The sequence below is a fragment of the Gadus macrocephalus genome, chromosome 6 (assembly GCF_031168955.1).
Source record: "Gadus macrocephalus chromosome 6, ASM3116895v1".
NCBI lineage: Eukaryota > Metazoa > Chordata > Actinopteri > Gadiformes > Gadidae > Gadus > Gadus macrocephalus.
Window position 1 is genome coordinate 24520395 of NC_082387.1, and position 18898 is coordinate 24539292.

The 18898-nt window shown below is 47.6% G+C and overlaps 1 protein-coding gene and 1 long non-coding RNA gene across 5 annotated transcripts in view; both read right to left on the reverse strand.

Moving 5' to 3' along the window:
* map7d1a (MAP7 domain containing 1a) overlaps positions 1-18898 on the reverse strand; it is a 36593-nt gene that overhangs the window by 17680 nt on the left and 15 nt on the right. For 2 of the 4 annotated variants that reach the window (XM_060053161.1, XM_060053159.1), the window contains exons 1-5: positions 18542-18898; positions 4849-5028; positions 2897-2965; positions 1761-1781; positions 395-558 (exon numbers count right to left, since the gene is read on the reverse strand). The exon at positions 18542-18898 is cut by the window's right edge. In XM_060053161.1, coding sequence (XP_059909144.1) covers positions 395-558; positions 1761-1781; positions 2897-2965; positions 4849-5028; positions 18542-18611 — 504 coding nt within the window. In that variant the 5' untranslated portion in view covers positions 18612-18898. The remainder of the gene's footprint in view (positions 1-394; positions 559-1760; positions 1782-2896; positions 2966-4848; positions 5029-18541) is intronic. The other 2 variants (XM_060053162.1, XM_060053160.1) reach the window with 1 other exon arrangement.
* On the reverse strand, positions 817-1754 carry LOC132458938 (uncharacterized). Its single transcript, XR_009526038.1, has 2 exons — positions 1567-1754; positions 817-1518 (listed from the first exon to the last, which is right to left on the reverse strand). It is a non-coding gene; the product is annotated as an uncharacterized LOC132458938 (long non-coding RNA).

Below are 18898 nucleotides of genomic sequence, written 5' to 3' on the forward strand. Positions count from 1 at the left end.
TCGCACTGCACAACTATGACATCACTACACCGCGTTATGACATCGTAGAACCTGGTTATCACATCACTATTCCCTAGTTATGATGTTGCAGACAGTACATAGCTACGACTTGGCAGTACCTGGTTAAGACACCCCAGTACCTAGTTAGGACACCACAGTACCTGGTTAAGACACCACAGTACCTAGTTAGGACGCCACAGTACATAGCTATGACTTGGCAGTACCTGGGTTATGACACCACAGTACCTAGTTAGGACGCCACAGTACATAGCTATGACTTGGCAGTACCTGGGTTATGACACCACAGTACCTAGTTAGGACGCCACAGTACAGAGCTATGACATGGCAGTACCTGGTTATGACACCACAGTACATAGCGATGTAATCCCGGTACCTTGTTCTTCTCCAGCTTCAGCTGCTGCCTCTCCTCCAGGGCACAGCGCCTCTTCTCTGCCAGGAGCCGCTGCTCCTCCAGCCGCCTCCTTCTCTCCTCCAGCTGCTGGTCCCTCAGCTGGCGGGCTCGCTCCTCCTTCTCCTGCCAGTGGCTCTGCTTCACCGCTGGGGAGGAGCCAGAGGAGCAGGAGGTCAGGAGGGACACGCTTCATAACACTTTACCCCTGTTGACCGCTAACCCCAAGAACCTCCACTTCTAACCTCTAACCCCAGAACCTCCACATCTAACCGCAAACCCCAAGAACCTCCACTTCTCACCTCTAACCCCAGAACCTCCACTTCTAACCGCGAACCCCAAAACCTCCACTTCTAACCTCAGTTGAACGACCTTTAACGTGCAGGTTTCGTTTAGAATAATGAATCATTACTTTAAAAAACGATATGAAATTGTTTGTCAAAGGTTCCAAACTTGTGAGCAAACTGTTTTCTTTCTGCTGTATTACATATAGTTCTTTAACAGATGCTTTTATCCAAAGGGGATGTTTGTGTTTAATAGCTGTGTTCCATCTCCTCTACCATTTCCTCTGCAGGGAAAAACAAACAAATTCAATCACTGGACTTTTCCGAAGACCACAGCATTACTGTGACACTTAGCGTAATCACATCCCCCCCTTACCTTCATAACATAAACACAGTCTGGGTTTTACTGTGGTGCCTAACCATAACACAATTTACTAAGCCGTTGAAGGCGTGTCTAAATAAACCCCCATCAGCACAGAGTTCAGCGGTGCTAACTCCTAATCCTGTGTCTAACACTCACCCCTAACTATAACCCTAGTGACCTGATGGCCACATCCACTAACCGTTTGGTTTGGATTCTTATTGAGAGGCAGAGAACCTGAAGCTACATGGATCAGCATTAATTATTATGAGGGATGCACCGTACCACCTAGTACTACACATTAATGTATGGAACGTTAATGTGTGTGTCCACGTGGGTACTATTGACAAATCAACTTTGCCTCTAGGGATTTCAACCTCAATATCGATATTATTATGGTATTTTATCGATGCATTCCAAGTCTTAGAAGATGAACTGATAGTTATCTATAGAGTGGTAAATAACTAACTAAAATAAATGTTATGCTGCTGGAATAATACAATGTAGAGAACCAGTAAGACCACAACACAACACATGAATAGGATGATTACACTACATGCATGAACACGACATGAAGATGGGAAAACAGATTGATCAGACGATTGTGTTGGATGAACCGTAACTAAAAACATATTTGCTGATCGTTGATTGATGATTCATCAATGCCTCCACCGACACCGCAAGCACACAGGTGTGCATGGCTTACCTTGTATCTGGCCCAGCTCTTCTGCAAGGGGGAGGGGGGAGACAAGAGCAGCTGTCAATCATGCAACGCATGCTAGCGTGTTGCAGGCAGGTCAGTGCCAGTCACAGTGTAGATCAACATGATGTGTTGCATTATTCCTATGATGCATTGATTTAACCCGGTATACCCAATAGCCAAACTTAAACTTGTTGAACCTCAGACCAAAATGTAATCTTTAATTCAATACTTAGATTTTAGAATTGTAGCATTAAACTTAACATCACATGATAAAATATTTTTTAATGCATTATGGGAATAACCACCTGGATATCTTAAGAAAAACGTGTCAAGTGTAAAACTGTGTGAAGCCCTCGTTCGCAACTAACAAAGTAAGATAGACGTTTTCAATAAAGTTTTGCGGCCCATCCGTCATGCAGGTTAAACAGAGTGAGGTAGCCTTACAGAGCTGACGGGAGCAGAAGGTGTTAGAAGCTGAGCCAACACCATTAAAGGCACCCAGTGCAACTTTCGAGGCTTAAAAATAAACATTCAATTTCTAGTCTTTTTTACACGTAGTAAGTTTCAATAACTCCATACCATTACATACCGACATTTAAGCAGCAAAGATGAGACGTCGTTGTGTGGTGAGAACTGATACAAAATCGATAACAACAACAATGCCGCCATTTTCTTTATTTTTTGTAACCTACAATAAATAAAGCAGGCTTCCAGTCAATGGAAAAATGGCTTCTCCCCACCGGCGATTGTTGTTGTTTACGATTTTCTATCAGTTCTCACCACACAACGACGTCTCATCTTTGCTCCTTGAATGTCGATATGTAATGGTATGGAGTTATTGAAACTTACTACGTGTAAAAAAGACTAGAAATTGAATGTTTATTTTTCATTGAATGTTTACATAAAGTTGCACTGGGTGCCTTTAACAGTAGCTATAACAAGTAGTAGCTGTATTTGTGAGCAGTTGAGCATGCACAAAGCAAGCAAAGTGCTTGACAACCAAAATTCTAGGTTTGTGCGTTTGATAAGAGTGACATATGTCCTATAATGTCCTCCTGCGTATATAGTACACACGAGAAATAATTCCTCCTGTTCCACGAGCCACCAGCAGGCGGAGCTGTCCCTTCATTCTGACTCACCCAGATATTTGGCCTTCTCCTCTCGACGCGCTCTGGCAAGCGACTGCCTGTCATCGGACTTTACTAAATCTGGAGAGAGACAGCAGGGGAGAGAGAGCAGAGACGTAGAGATCAGTTAGAAGAGGAGAGAGAGAAGGGGGGGGGGGGGGGGCGTTTGTTTCCTAGGCTTGGGGTAGCAGGTATGTGGGGTTTCTGATACTAAACAATACATCAGTAAAAACCAGAAGAAGCTCCTCAGAATACCATCTGCAGTTGGGTGGTTCATTCAGGCGTACACACACCTAGTGTGTTATTTAAAAAAAATCCTCAGATGTCGATGCTTTGGTGGTAATGATGACACCTGCATGTATCTGCCCTGCATCCAATACTTGTCCCTAACCACCTCTTACCCATGCCTGAACACAACATTTCCTAACCCCGTAAGCATGATCATATTATCATCTTTCTAGTTTCAGCCATCGTAGACCCATCTTCAATCTTCAATCATCATTTTCCCCAACAGATCGACAGAGAGGGCCGGTAGACGACGTGGCAGACGTCACGCCGGTGTGTGCACACGTGCGTGCGTGCGTGTGCGCTCGGTTCCTGGAGAGCATTACATCACTGCATCCTCCCTTCCCTCCCTCCCTCCCTCCCCCCCTCCTCCATCTCTCTCCCTGCCAACGTCCATGCCCTCCGTAGCGTATGTTTCAGCACGGACAGGGAGTCGTCATTATGTCTACTGAGGCGAGACATCACGCCCCCCCCCCCCCCCCCCACTCATAGCAGAAGCCTGACCCACTTTGGTATTAATACGCCTCACGTGCACCTCACGTGCACCGCACAGTGCTACCTAGAACGCCCTGGCAACCTCACATGCAGAGGACCACAGGAGTGTGTGTGTGTGTGTGTGTGTGTGTGTGTGTGTGCCTCACCTGTGTAGTGTAGTGTGTGTGTGTGCCTGTGTATATGTGTGTGTGTGTGGTCTTACGCCAATAAATCCCTGAAACTGACTGACAATAATGACTTTAAATAATTTTCCCCTGGGATTATTAAATTATTAATCAATCAATCAATCAATCAATCAATCGTACCCACCCTTAGATAAACATGTGCAGGTGATACAAGGAAGGCCGGCTGGATGGATGGATGGATGGATGGATGGATGGATGGATGATGGATGGATGGATGGATGGATGGATGGATGGATGGATGGATGGATGGATGGATGGATGGATGGATGGATGGATGGATGGATGGATGGATGGATGGATGGATGGATGGATGGATGGATGGATCAATAAGGGATTGATGATAGACTGTTTGAAGTGATGGACCGTAACATGAAAACAGACAAGGCTGGTCTTCTCGCAACTTTATCGCACGAAACCCTGAACCTATTCGATGCCTTGCAAACTTTCGCAGATGAGGTAATGCCATGCAGCCCGCCCTCCCCTCACCCACCCTTGCTGACGCCCCCCAGCAGAGAGGGTGGAAGGGGAGAGGGAGGGGCTCATAGCATTACTGCGTGCTAGTCTTGCATGAGGTCTCCGGAGGGAGAGGCCAGCTAAACAGGAAGCCCAGTCGACCAGGGGAAGTGAGGGACATTTTTAAAAGCAGACTAAAGACACGGAGAGGAAAGGTGGAGGAGACGAGGAGAGGAGGAGAGGAGGAATGAGGAGAGGAGGAGAGGAGGAATGAGCTCTGTTGGAGGGCCCCATCATGATCGGACCCTGGATGGTGACTATGAGCAATGCTACTAGCTGATTGGAGGAGTTGGTCCTGTCTCGAAACATCGAGGGTGAATTCGACGGAAGATATTTCTGGTTTGCTTGCATGTAGCTTAACCTTTAACGTAACCTGTGATGCTGAACATGATGTATTTATTTACATCTTTGAAAACGTGGGTTCGACACATCTCTATCCAGCGGACCGCAGCGAGCCAACAGGTGAACGTGGAGAGCAGCCCTTACCTCTCTTGGACCGGGGGAGGGGGGAGGAGGGGGAGGCGGGGTCAGCCTTGGGGGTGGGCGCCCCCGAGCGCCGGAGCGCCTCCACCTTGGAGGACGGCCCTCGCCTCCGGGACGGGGACTCGGACCGGGCGGGGCAGCTCTCACCCTCGGGATCGGGGCGAACGAGGCTCACTTCAGGCGCTGGTTCAGAGAGAGAGAGAGAGAGAGAGGGGGGGGGGGGGGGGGGGGGAGAGGGGTGTGAGATGAAGGGCGACGGCAGAGAGTCGTCGATGCACAGCCGTGACTCGACCGGTCCGGTCTGTCTTCATTCCAGCCGGGGGGCCCTCGAGGAGCTACTCCGAGAGACGGACATGACGACACACAGTTTCTGTGTTTTTTCCACTCTTCGTCATGCATCACTTTTGTTCATGTATGTGACGGGCCGACTCTAACGTTTGTCACCGGCTAAAAAAGGTGTTTGGCGTACAAAAAACAAAGGCACCGCTGTTTCGCAGAGACACACGGGAGATTAGCCGGTGGGGTTTCTGGAGAAGAAACGGTCATTTGTGAGAACTTGCAACAGCAGAACATGTAAACACTTGGTTCCACCACAGAACCAAAGGAAGCAGAGGCTGTAGAGACAGAGAGAACCAGAGGTAGTGGGTTCCACCGAATACAACCAGAGGTACTGGGGTACTACTAGACACAACCAGAGGTACTGGGGTACTACTAGACACAACCAGAGGTACTGGGGTACTACTAGACACAACCAGAGGTACTGGGTACTACTAAATACAACCAGAGGTACTGGGTACTACTAGACACAACCAGAGGTACTGGGTACTACTAGACACAACCAGAGGTAAATACAACCAGAGGTACTGGGGTAGTACTAGACACAACCAGAGGTACTGGGTACTACTAAATACAACCAGAGGTACTGGGGTACTACAAGACACAACCAGAGGTACTGGGTTCTACTAAATACAACCAGAGGTACTGGGTACTACTAGACACAACCAGAGGTACTGGGTACTACTAGACACAACCAGAGAGGTACTGGGATACTACTAAACACAACCAGAGGTACTGGGGTACTACTAGACACAACCAGAGGTACTGGGTACTACTAAATACAACCAGAGGTACTGGGGTACTACTAAACACAACCAGAGGTACTGGGGTACTACTAAACACAACCAGAGGTACTGGGGTACTACTAAACACAACCAAAGGTACTGGGTACTGCTAAACCTTGGACCAACGGGCTTGGAGGCTAAACGAAGCCAAAGCTGTAATTCCAGAACAACAGCCCCGTTAGCTGATCAAGACCCAGGACAATCAGAGTCATTGTCCTGCAGGATCACGGTTTATGCAGCTCTTTAGCCACATTATGTACCGTGACAAATCTAATTCCACACTCTGATCTTGTATACTAGATAACAGTCTTGAGACCTTTTTTATTTGTGCTGAAGCCCTCAAACCATTCTCTGACAGATGCTTCCTGACAGACCTGAGATAGATGTTAGAGATAGAGAGGTAGAGGTAGAGAGATGACGGGGAAGGGACAGACAAACGGCGGCGGGTATTCTAAGGAGCAAAATGAGCCCATAACCACATTAAGAACCCACTCAGAGCTTCTTGTAGATAAAGAGTTATATTTGGAACGTCTTGCTTTGCACTTTAAATTATTCAAACTCTATGAGAGCTTGGCGGACCCAGGGGCTGGGGTGTGAATATTTACGACCAACGTCACGGGCACCACAGGAGCCCTACTACTGAAAGAGCGTTGGACCACCGGAGACGCGGTACCTAGACCGCGGAGGCCGATGGGTTTAGGGATAGGATTAGGTTAGAGTTGGTTCAGTTCAGCTATCAGGCGGAGCAATTAGGTTCAGCTACTAGAGTTGGTTAGGTTAAACCAGTTACATATTATTACGTTTAGCTAGGTTATAGGTAGTCAAGTTTGGGTATGAGGCTAGTGATGGTAATGTTTAGGTTAGAGACCGTTAAACTGAGCTATAAGGCTAAAGTTGGTTATATACAGATTATTAAGTTTACGTATGATGTTATAGGTGGTTAAGTTTAGGTATAAGGTTAGGGAAATGGTACAAATAGATATTCAATAAGAACATTATTTTAAGTCATTGGATTCAGGTATAGACAATGACATTGACGAAAGCAGTGCATCATGGGAATAACCACCATTGTACCTCTGTTATGCGCCTCAAGCCAGACGACAAACAATGTGAAAGGGCCTACTGAGGCGTCAGCATCAGAAGAACCTTTGAGGACGCTGGCCGAGTGTGGCTGTCCTCGATCGATCAACCGTGATGATGTATAGATCATCAAGCTGCTCTCTGGGTTTTATGGTTCATGGTTTACATCCAGAGAGAAGTGGCTGACTTCAGCTCTGCTCACCCAAACGCAAGTCATCGTCCGGGACAAGAGACGCTGGCATCGTTGTCTCGGAGACAAGAGAACAGACTGACCAGCAGACAGACAGACAGACAGACAGACAGATGGACAGACAGGCAGGGTAGCCAGACAGGCACGACTGCATGTGCCTAGTTGTTTTCGGTAGCTCAGCTCCGACACACTGAGGGTCTGTCTGTGGTTGGATCAGCATTCCTCTGGTGTTGCTGTGAGAGACGACAGCTATTGTGGAGGTCTCTGCTCTCTGGGGGACAGCCAAGACTCTGCAGAACCAGGACCAGGACCGAGTCCAGGACCAGGACCAGGACCGAGTCCAGGACCAAGTAGAGCCAAGACCAGGACCAAGTCAAGGACCAGGACCAGGGCCGAGTCCAGGGCCAAGTAGAGCCAAGACCAGGACCAAGAGCAGGACCAGGACAAGGACCGAGTCCAGGACCAAGTAGAGCCAAGACCCTGCAGGACCATGACCGAGACCAGGAACATGCAGAACCAGGAGCTTGCATGACCAGGACCAGGACCAGCACCAGGACCAGGACCAGGAACAGGTCCATGCAGAACCATGACCCTGCAGAACCAAGACCGAGAGCAGGATCACGCAAAACCAAGACCCTGCCCATAGCCAGGGAGGAGCCATGACCGTGAGCGCCAAGACCAAAGGCCTCAATGTACTTAAAACAGGTGTTGACGCTGCCCTGAAAATAGCCCAGGTCGCTGTATTAAAAACCTGTGCCCTAATGATTATATAATTAAAACTTCTTTACTCCCACTGACATCGATATGACCAACAAAACAATCAGCTATTGTCCTTTCTTAACCCTAACCCTACTGGGGTGGTGCAAAAGTCAATTTGTCGGTGAATCCTGATAGTCAACAAAGAAATCGGATGCGTGATTTGTAGGACTACAAGTGGTCTGGAGTGCAAAGCGTACACTATCAGATCCCACTGTATTGACTAGTACAAACAGAGACGGGTTTGGTCGGCCAGCCGGGCGCACAGACCGAGCGGGGGTGTGGCTAACCGGACGAGGTGGGGTGACTTACAGTCTGGATGGGGGCGGCCCGGAGCGGCCATTGCTAATCAATCATGCAATACAAGATTGTGTTTGACTTCAGGTTATAATATTCAACTGTGTGTGTGTGTGTGTGTGTGTGTGTGTGTGTGTGTGTGTGTGTGTGTGTGTGTGTGTGTGTGTGTGTGTGTGTGTGTCTCCCATCCATGATGCAGATAGAGAAGGAGGTTTGTCTGCAGACTGAGCCACCAATGAATACCAATTGAACCAGAATGTAGCTGGATAGGAGAGTAGGAGAAGATAACATGCACGTATTGAGAGGAGAGGGGAGGAGGAGAAGATACAACCTGTGTGACGAAAGGAGAGGAGGAGAAGATACAATCTGAGTGTTGAGGGGAGGAGGAGAAGAGAGGAGGAGAGGATAAAATCAGAGTGTTGAGGGGAGGAGAGAATAAAAAAAGAAGTGTTTAGAGGAGGGGAGAAGATAAAATCGTAATGCTGAGAGGAGAGGAGAGAGGGCGAGACAGAGGAGTGGAGAGGACAGATATCGTTTAGGTCTCTGACAGCCACTGCTGTAAAAGCATTTAACCCCGAGAGATGGAGCAGAATACAAATGAGTTTCCTAAACTTTAGTGCAAAGTCATCTCATTGGTCCAAAAGGAACTAATGAAGCGAGACATAGCAAGCAGCCAGGGCCACATCATCAGCCTAATGTACTTTGACCTGGAAGAGCCTCCCCACACACACACACACACACACACACACACACACACACACACACACACACACACACACACACACACACACACACACACACACACACACACACACACACACACACACACACACACACACACACAGTGTGTCTAGTGATATTTCAAAATCTAGCAGAGCAAACACAGTTTCAGTACTGTCCTCAAGCAAGCGACTAGAAGTTAATTATTGGACATCCATGTAGCACATTAATACTTAATACAGGGAAATGTCTTACATTAAAATGACATAATGCAAAAAATGTATTGGTTCAATCCAAACACAACAGTATCAAAATCATAAGAATATTGCAAAATCTATCTTGGCTGCATGCAGAAATCTCCAACGTTGACTGTTATTTATGACAATAGACAACCTTATGTTTGAATGCATTAAATTAATGCAAAATATTTGGATTGATAATAAATACACAATAATGCATTAACAAGCCAACCATGTAGAACAAAAATGTCATCTTGATATAAAATATATTTGGACTTCTGGTTATTGTCCCAAACAAGGGGCATTTATTTCTTAAGCTTTGTTTGTACCAAGTCCTGCTTCTGTTTACAGGCATCCCCGCCACAGCTTAATGGTCAACCAGAGCTCAAGACGACATAGAGAACACTATGTGGTATAAACATCCAGTAGAGCCCTCGAGTTGTTTAGAACGGTTTAGGCTAAATCATGCCATCGTCCACAGATCATGTACAATTTTCCAAGATTAGGTTGATAATACATCAGCATATTATAATTTTCCTCAGCCACAAAATTGACCAGGTTTGCGTTTCAGATTGATTGTCACTTTACCATAATAATAACTCAGATAAACACTTTTTAGGAAATGGTATTTGATATGGATTTTACATCCAACAAACGACCAGGGGCTTTCTGCAAGAAGGCAAACGCAGAACCCAACGTGCACACGCACGCGCATGAGTGCACGTGAGCACAGCGGGGAGACAGTATGACAGCCTGGAAACCAGTAGGTCATCAGATTACAGCGGAGGAACCGTGAGGCCGCTGGTTAGATGCCACGCTATAAAAGCAATACAACAACCATCCCCTGATGAGCTGTTGTTGCCATGACTACCTACATGTACTGAAGGAGATCCTACAGGAGTAGGACAACAGACCTTGACCTTTGACCTGATGTCTGAGCTACTGTAGGGGACTCGACACTCCTGGTAGGAACCCCACAGACAACATGTTGGAGCAAACACTCCAGCAAAAGATGAACTCCAAACGATCTCAGGCAGGTTGTGGTTGAGGAAGCAGTTAAAAGGCATTTGAAAATACCGGACTTGAAGCCTGTCTGTAAAGTAGACCAACAGGCAATGCAGGGTGCTGATTGGATCCCTGAATCCCTTGGCAACAGGGAGAGCTTTTAAAATTATTAAAAATGGATTGCAGCATATAAAAAAATGGTGCAATAAAGGATTTCCACTCCAGTGACTCTTGTTTACATATTTTTAACCCAGGACGATACGTGTTGGTACGACAGTGTTTATAAGCAAACACAACTTCTAAATTTCCCGCCCAAATATTAAGGGCCGCCCTGAAGACTTTTGATTTATTACCCCTTCATCGGTTTCGAACCGGTTTCGAACCAGTTTCAGCAACAAAACCTGGGAGATTGTCCTCGGTCCCTAGACGGGGGAAGCGTTTAGAGGCGGACTCGTGAGTCTCGATTGGGACATGCAATAACGTATAAGGTGGAGCCGCGCAGGCCCAGGGATATGGCGCCACCCCTGGCAAAGGGGGCAGAAAATGCTGCAGTGTGTCGGTGCGTATGACGGGAGGTACTCTGGTAAAGTGATTCCGGGACTTTGAACCGAGAAGAAAATAAGAACCAAAAGGAACAATGTTAAGAGCACATCCAGTGTGTCTAAACGGTTCAGGGTCAGAACAGAGCGGGTTCAGAACAGAGGCGGTTTTGGAGGGAACGAGGGGGTAAACAGAAGGCGGGGAATTAAAGAAGAGGAAGAGGAAGCAGGGGGGGGGGGGGGGTGGGGGAGATGGGGGAGGGGGGAGAGGGCAGCATGAATGGCTGTGCTGCATCTCATTTGGACCGAGAAAACACCAATTACCTCATCCAGTGTCCCCCCAAACACACACAATCCACCCCCCCCCCCCCCCCCCTGCCACCAAACCCTCTCCACTCACTCCGGGGGGGGTCGACGGGGTGAGGGGTGATGAGGTAAGAAACGACATGGGCCCAGTCACACAGAGCAAATAATCACACCCCCACCCTCCTGAGTGTCTTTGTGTGTGTGCGTGCGTGCGTGCGCGCGTGTGTGCGCGCGCGTGTGTGTGTGTTGAAATTACAGATAGAACATTCGTTAGGACACATGCTGCTCTGAATGTCCATGTCCCCACAACACACACACACACACACACACACACACACACACACACACACACACACACACACACACACACACACACACACACACACACACACACACACACACACACACACACACACACACACGGGATATCAGAATATCTGGGCCACATCGGGCCCCTTTCATCTGGGGGTTCTCCGTTTCCGCGGCAACCTGCTCTACATCCCATAAAGGGGGTGGGGAAGAGCCCTAATCTGCTCTAGATGATAATCCCTGTGATGGGAATCTGACATTCAGCATGACATACTAACCAATACCATAACCAATATATAACCGAAACTTAGTGACGTCTGTTCAGGCAGCCAAGAAGATAAAGCAGGTCGTTTGTCAAGAGGTTGCAGGACAATCCTGGCAAGTGTTTAGAAGTCTTTGAGCAAGACATCAAGACACCTAATCCATCACGCTGGCTGTCGTCATTTATGTTAGGCTCAATGGGGACACACGGTTTATAACTGTACACACTATATGAACATATCAGAAACATGTTGTTGACGTAGCTAGCAACTGTTCCCCCAAAGGGCCATTAGTCCATTTAGTCTCCCTCATCTCTCCAAACACTATATTATTAATAATTCTGGTCAATGTTGGTTGATTGGCAGAGAGTTAGTTCATGGTGCAGATGTATCACTGCAATGGGTTCTATTGATTCTATTGTTCAAAATATCTCTGAAGAACGGAGTCTGTCCTGGAAGAATTGTCTACAGCAACTAATGAAACAGGGTTTAAAGAATATCCAGGCCTACACACACATGTCAAATAACAGCCTACCTCTATGTACGAGACCTCAAAGCCCATCAATAATCAAGATAAACCCGGACTAATACAAATGTTAAATACAGACTATTAAATACGATGAACACAGAGCACTGAACATTTTGAACACAGATTATTGAACACATTAGAACACTGACTGTTAAACACGTGGAACACCTACGATTAAACACAATAAACACAGTTAATTAAACACAATAAACACCAACTATGTTACTTTTCCATCTTAAAGCTGCAGTGTGTTGCTCTGTCCTTCCACTGTGTGTGTTCTGAAATACGGTGTCCGTCTCACAACACCGCGTTCCTCATTCTGCCCAACACACTCATTTTCCAAGGCGTTCCAGTCGTGCAGACAGATTCCAGCAGTAATCCTTCCATCTCCCAACATACAATTAAACCCTGCGTTCCTTCTGGCATCAGGATCTGGTCCCGCGATGCTCTTCAGACATGAGGCTTAAATACAGCTTCACAGAGAACCACAACACACACCGATACATTTGTTATGCACTAGCAGTAGACACTGTACTGAGTTTTACACTCAGAAGCCTCTTCTCTGACAGCTACAGCCTCAAGGTTTACAGTGAGTCATTCAGCAGACACTCTGATGCGTGGGGACCACATCCATCTCGGATAAGGTGCTCCAAGTATCGACATTGGGGACTCGAACCCAGAACCTTTGGTCCGCTGCAGCGTGAGCGCTAGCCGGTCCTGGCCTCGGCTTTACAGGTCAATGATGAGGAAGGGAGGGCGTCGGAGAGAGGGGAAGGTGTTTGGCATGAGGGGGCTGCGAGTGCTCAGGAGTTGCACATGCAGCGACGGATTTACAGATCGATGAAGAAGGAGAGGCGTCCTTGTACGGCCGATGTCACCCCAACCGCACTGCAGAGATCGACGTGTGTTAAGAAGTAATGTGCGGTGGCCTTTAGCGGAACATAACCAGCTCTAATAATAGCTCTGGTCTGGTGACCGTGCTTTGCAGACCTGGTTATTTTCAGACGTGGAGGAGGAGGAGGAGGAGGAGGAGGAGGTGGGGATGGAGTCGCTGGAGGAACAGTAGTGGGAGGGGTCACTACATGCACTTTTCCGGTGGCTATTTATCTGGATGCATTAGGGATCGTATAGAATGGAAATACGAGTAAATAGGGCTCTCTTGAGTTGGTAAGGGTTAACCCCCCAGAGGGTTGGGTTAACCTTTACCTAAACCGTCTATCGATTTGGTTTTGGACACGCTAACAAAAGGATCTGGGGGAAAGCAGTGCATCATGGGAATAAGCACCAGAGGTGAGAAGCAGGGAAGCCAAAAGTAGAGTGAACCCACGGCGGCCTCAATTTCACTTTGCCTCTGCCGCTTCCAGCTTCGGATCAAAACAACGTGCTCCCCAGAAGGTCTGAATTCATCTAGCATCACATAAGATCATACGTAAGCCGGGGAGATGTTCCTAAAGATCCCTTCGAAAGACCTGGGCATCAGACGGCTTCATCTGAGCTGCCAGGTCCTTGTCGGTTGAGAGTGAGTCATAGTTTCAGGATCGGGATGTAGATTTCGCATGAACAAGCAAAGACTGAACATCACAGAAACCACAAAGGGTTTGAAGGAGTCACGACCAGACAGTCCGCTCTGATGAAAGCAAAGCTCATAAAACGGGACGAAAAGGCACCGTTAAAATAAACAAACACTTCAGTGGCAGTTTCCAAAAACATTTCATTTCATAAAGTCCCAGATTCAACTTTATGGAAACCAGCAGTTATAATAACAGCATGGAGCTGAGGAAATGTTTGCTCTGGTTACAGCTGTACTGATACGACGGAGCAGGGCGGTGGAATGGGGGAACATTACAACATTTTTCTCCAGGCTTGGAACGAATGCTGGCCGGGGACCAGAGCTGCGGCCTCATGGTACCTCGCACTCGTGACCAGGTGACATGATGTCAGTGGAACCAGCTGGGATCTATCAGGCTGAGGAAACAACATCGCACAGACCACCGTGTCCTCTTGGTCATGTTTACAGTGAGTCTGGGTTCAGATGAACGGGAGGTCAGGCATCACAGTCGCTCCCGCTGATCTTCCTACTGCTTCGATTGAGCTTGATACCGTTCAGCCGGCTAACGGTAAATTCCTATACATCATTGAGCGTATGAAGGGGTTAGCCGTCATCCTGCTCTGGGGAGCCTGCGGATAAACTGAGATCGGGGTTATCCCAGCGCCGTCTGGTTTCGAGGTCAAACCCCCTAACCACGAGGCTATCCTATACCCACTAAGCCTTGCTTCATCTCCCAAAGAATGAGAACAAAGATGAGAGAACCACGATTGATCCTTCCATTCCAAGGACCCGTTTTTTTGCCACTCGCCGACCATAGAATAGCGCTTCAAGCCTGTTTGACGGTTTACATATTAACTTGTAGTGATTGAGCAGACTGGGCTTTTATCGAAGGCACTCGCAAGGGGGGCTGAAAACAGTCAAAGCATACAATGAGACTTGATGCAGCACCTACACAGCCTGATTTCAAAGGAAAGTGTCGAGTGGTGCAAGTGCTTCCTTGTTTTGCTCGCCTATAATGTTAACGTTGAACGCCGACACGCAGCAACCAATCGGGGAAAGTGCGTGCGCCTCCAGCATCACGTCAAGGCTTTCAGGGGTTCAACGTGTTGCATGATAGCCTGGCCTAGCTTCTGCACATGTGCCATCTTCCTGCACACACACACACACACACACACACACACACACACACACACACACACACACACACACACACACACACACACACACACACACACACACACACACACACACACACACACACACACACACACACACACACACACACACACACAATGAGGGGCCCCTCTACAACAATGGCAGGGGGACGGGCCCTTGCGGGGCCTTTGTTAGCAGCAGGGCCCTGTCCCAGCAGGAGCAGCAGTTTATACTGTCTGATTATATAAAGAATACACTCCACTGCATTCCACAAGGCTTGCGAGACCCAGGACGCCTTTCACCCTCTCCTCGTGGTGCCAGCCCTACCGAAAACACAAACCAGCAACCAACAAGGGCGCTAACTACCTCCCGAGTCCCGACCCATCCTAAGTATCCACCAGTAACCACAACTAATAGCTAACACTACCCAGTTCTAGCTGCAACTCAGTCACAACTCGAGGGAGTCGGAGACAAGAGGAGGGAAGGAGAGAGCGGGCTCATGAGAGCCAATCAGAGAACAGAAGACGGTTCGGAACGAATCGAAATCCAGCAGAAAATTCATCACGCAGAAGTTGCTCAAATTAATGAGCAAATACTGTTGACCGTCTACTGCTCCTTATTCTGGTTGTAAGAACATTCAAAATGTTGGACTGATCCTATTGGGTCCTGATTAATGAGTGCAGCATTCCACACAGTTATAGATATAGAGTCAAATGGTTTAAAGACCTCAGGGGAAACAATATCAACTTAGGTTGGAGTGATAAACCATGTTCAAGTGGATTAGGTGGGATGTTGCCAAACAATAACTTGTTCTTGTCTCCGAGTGAATATAACCTGGATTAAACATGCTCAGTAGTTAAACAGGAAGAGAGAGAGAACGCAGAGAAATCTATCCCTTTAACATGCTGCTCTCGGAAAGATACTGACTAAGGTTGATCTTGATTAGATTATCATCCTATGCCTGCCCTGTTCTTAATAACATTTAAAATAAAGCTGGCCAGCAACACTGAACATGTGGGTGAATATCAATAGGCAACCACCTTCTGTGTTTTTAGGGTAACGATGTGAAGCAGTTGTGCCACAGAGCAGTTTACCCAGAAGCAATCATTGTGCAACATGGCAGTGACGCATCCAAATAACATTAATATCCTCTACACCTGGTAATTATGATTTACTGCCTGTCACATTACCGATAATCAATCGGCTCCTGGTATTCAGAACATAAGCAGACGTTATGAAGAACACAAACACTTGCCAACTGCCAACACTTCAAACACAAAAGCAGCTACCGCTCTTGGATTGAATCACATGAGTTACAAGCGGAAACTCTACACGGAAACCAACACACAGCATTCTCATCAGTCAGACCTGCGTCTCAGCTGGAGCGCGCCGGACAAAGACGCAGAAGGAATTCCGAGAAGCATCGGAAACTCCCTCAAGGATTAGACGATGTTTGACTGAGTCCTGACAAAGTAGAACTTAACAATACTGAAGCAGCAGGCTTTCAGGTCCAACCTCTGCACCCTGTTCCACATTAAAGGACTTCAGGGAATAATGTGGACTGAAGCGACTCAAGCCATTAGTTGAGGGCTCAATGCTTCGTCTAGACCCGATACTTTACCGACATCTGATCGATACCAGACCTCTTCTGGCTTTTAATGGACACATTCCATACAGGAATCCAACTGACAGCAGATATGAATCATCAACATGAAAGATAAACTACTTTTCGACACTACCCTGATTACCTGATGAACAGGTATAAACGTGTCTTGGCCTTCTCAACAAACAAGTATTCACTACTGAGTAAAGGTTACAACAGATCATGGGATCCACATGTTCAAAGTAACATTCAGAACATTGACCTCGTCGCTAGCGGCAACACAACCGTTGGTCCTTGTGCGGCAGACTCATCGAGTCTGCGGGTTTGGGTTCAGCCTCACCCGGTCAACCACGCCTCTCTCTCTCGCCTCACGCCGGGACAAAGGGAGGTGGCCCGGCGTGTTTGGACAACGCCTGGCTGGTCGGCACCATGACTCAGACCCAGGAAACACCTCTAATCTTCATCATCATCACTGGGGTTGGAGCCCGACACACCGGTGGCGATCCCGTGACGAAAGCTCAACATCAGCCGTTATCTGATCTGCGCTCGGCCGGTTGCTGTGTAGAATTGTGTGTCTTGGGCTCAGTCAATGTTGATGAGGAGGTACAACACTGAGTTTGACACCCTACAAGAGGACAGGATCGTGCGATACTTAGAGGGTACCCCTCCCAGCTGAAAGGTTCTTGGTTCAGAGCCCTTGTCAAAAGTCACGTAGCTGTAGGGCATCCTTGAGCAAGGTGTGCTACGCCCAGTCTGCTCCTTGATCACATGTACCTTTAGTCGCTCTGAGTCATCACACAGGTCTCCTTTAATCACCTGAATTGGAATTATTTACACTGGGATTTGGAATATTCCGGAACAGTAACGCAAGGTACGCATTGACAGTGATCCTAGACGTTCTAGGAGTTCACCTTGACACAGCTATGAGAACAGATCATGTTCTGTACAGATCCGATTTGGCTACAGTGTGGCTCGTTCCCACGGCCGGGGGGAGCTACCTGGTACCGAGCCAAGCCTCACCAAACCCCCCCCTGAAGCCCCTGTCCAGGGCAACACCTCCTATGGTCCCCGGGAAGAGGTGACAATGGGTGTCTAGTTCCATTCACACAGGCTATGCCACACAGACACACATTTGGCAATGGCAGAGAAGTCCTAGGCATAGCCCAATGCATGGTGGCTTTCCTCTTTCCAAATGCAAATGTTTCTGCTACAAATCATTTAACGGTCGAGGTCTCCGACTTCATTAGTCACACACAAACTTACGTCATAAACGTACACTCACTCACACACACACACACACACACACACACACACTAACACGTATTGTGTGTGTGTGTGTGTGTGTGTGTGTGTGTGTGTGTGTGTGTGTGTGTGTGTGTGTGTGTGTGTGTGTGTGTGTGTGTGTGTGTGTGTGTGTGTGTGTGTGTGTGTGTGTGTGGTTTACTTTGCGCATCTCTGCAGCGTTTCAACAGCCCCTCGGGCACCTGTGGGTTATATAAGCGCTGTACCCGACACAGGTTCGATACCGGGACGTGTGTTGAGAGGGGGGAGGGGACGTCATGCATGTGAATGACATCATTCAGAGTATCCACGTGATTCTATTATGGTTTGAATTCGTATCTGGAATAAGCTCCGTCATTAGTATGCCAACCACGCCGCACCCAGTAGGCTACAGGACACACAACTTTCTGGAATCATCCTTTACAATAAGAAAGATATATACAACCAAAAAGAGTGTATTGGGGACGCGACGAGGCGTTAAATAAAAGGTGGGATTTTGTTATAATGCGTTACACTATTCATGATCTGTATGTTGCGTGGTTGTGCAACACATCCATATTCCATAATTTAAATAACCATATCTGCGCCAGATGTTTTATGCGCCTTTCGAGCCTGACTCTCTGCGTCAAAGTGCATGATAGTGTTCTTAAAGCACTTGGCAACACTTGATACTGCGCTATTGGGTCTGACTAAATGGCATAACATTCAAAAGAAGGGATGTTATTTGGAATATTAAGAAATAGGGTCAAACACTCACATGTCGCAGGTGGAAACCCGTTTCCTTCCATGTCAACCTCTATATCCTTGTTGCTGTCCATTGTGTTCATTCAAACATGCGTCTTTTCACCCCGAACATTCCTCGGGGATCAGAGGAGAGGAAAGTTGTTGAGAGTCCTGCCTGCTTGTGGACCAGATCAGACCTCCCCTACTGCAGGGGAACACAAGGTGGTCTAAAACCCCTGCACACAGATTTCCCCCAAACCCGTCCAGAAGCAGTTCGTTTACCGCTGAGAGTAAGCGGAGGGCTGGGCTGTGGTGTGTTGTTAAGGGGAGTTGGGGTGAGATACTAGGGGAGAGTGTGGATGTTCCACTCCCGGACTCAGCTGTCGATCTG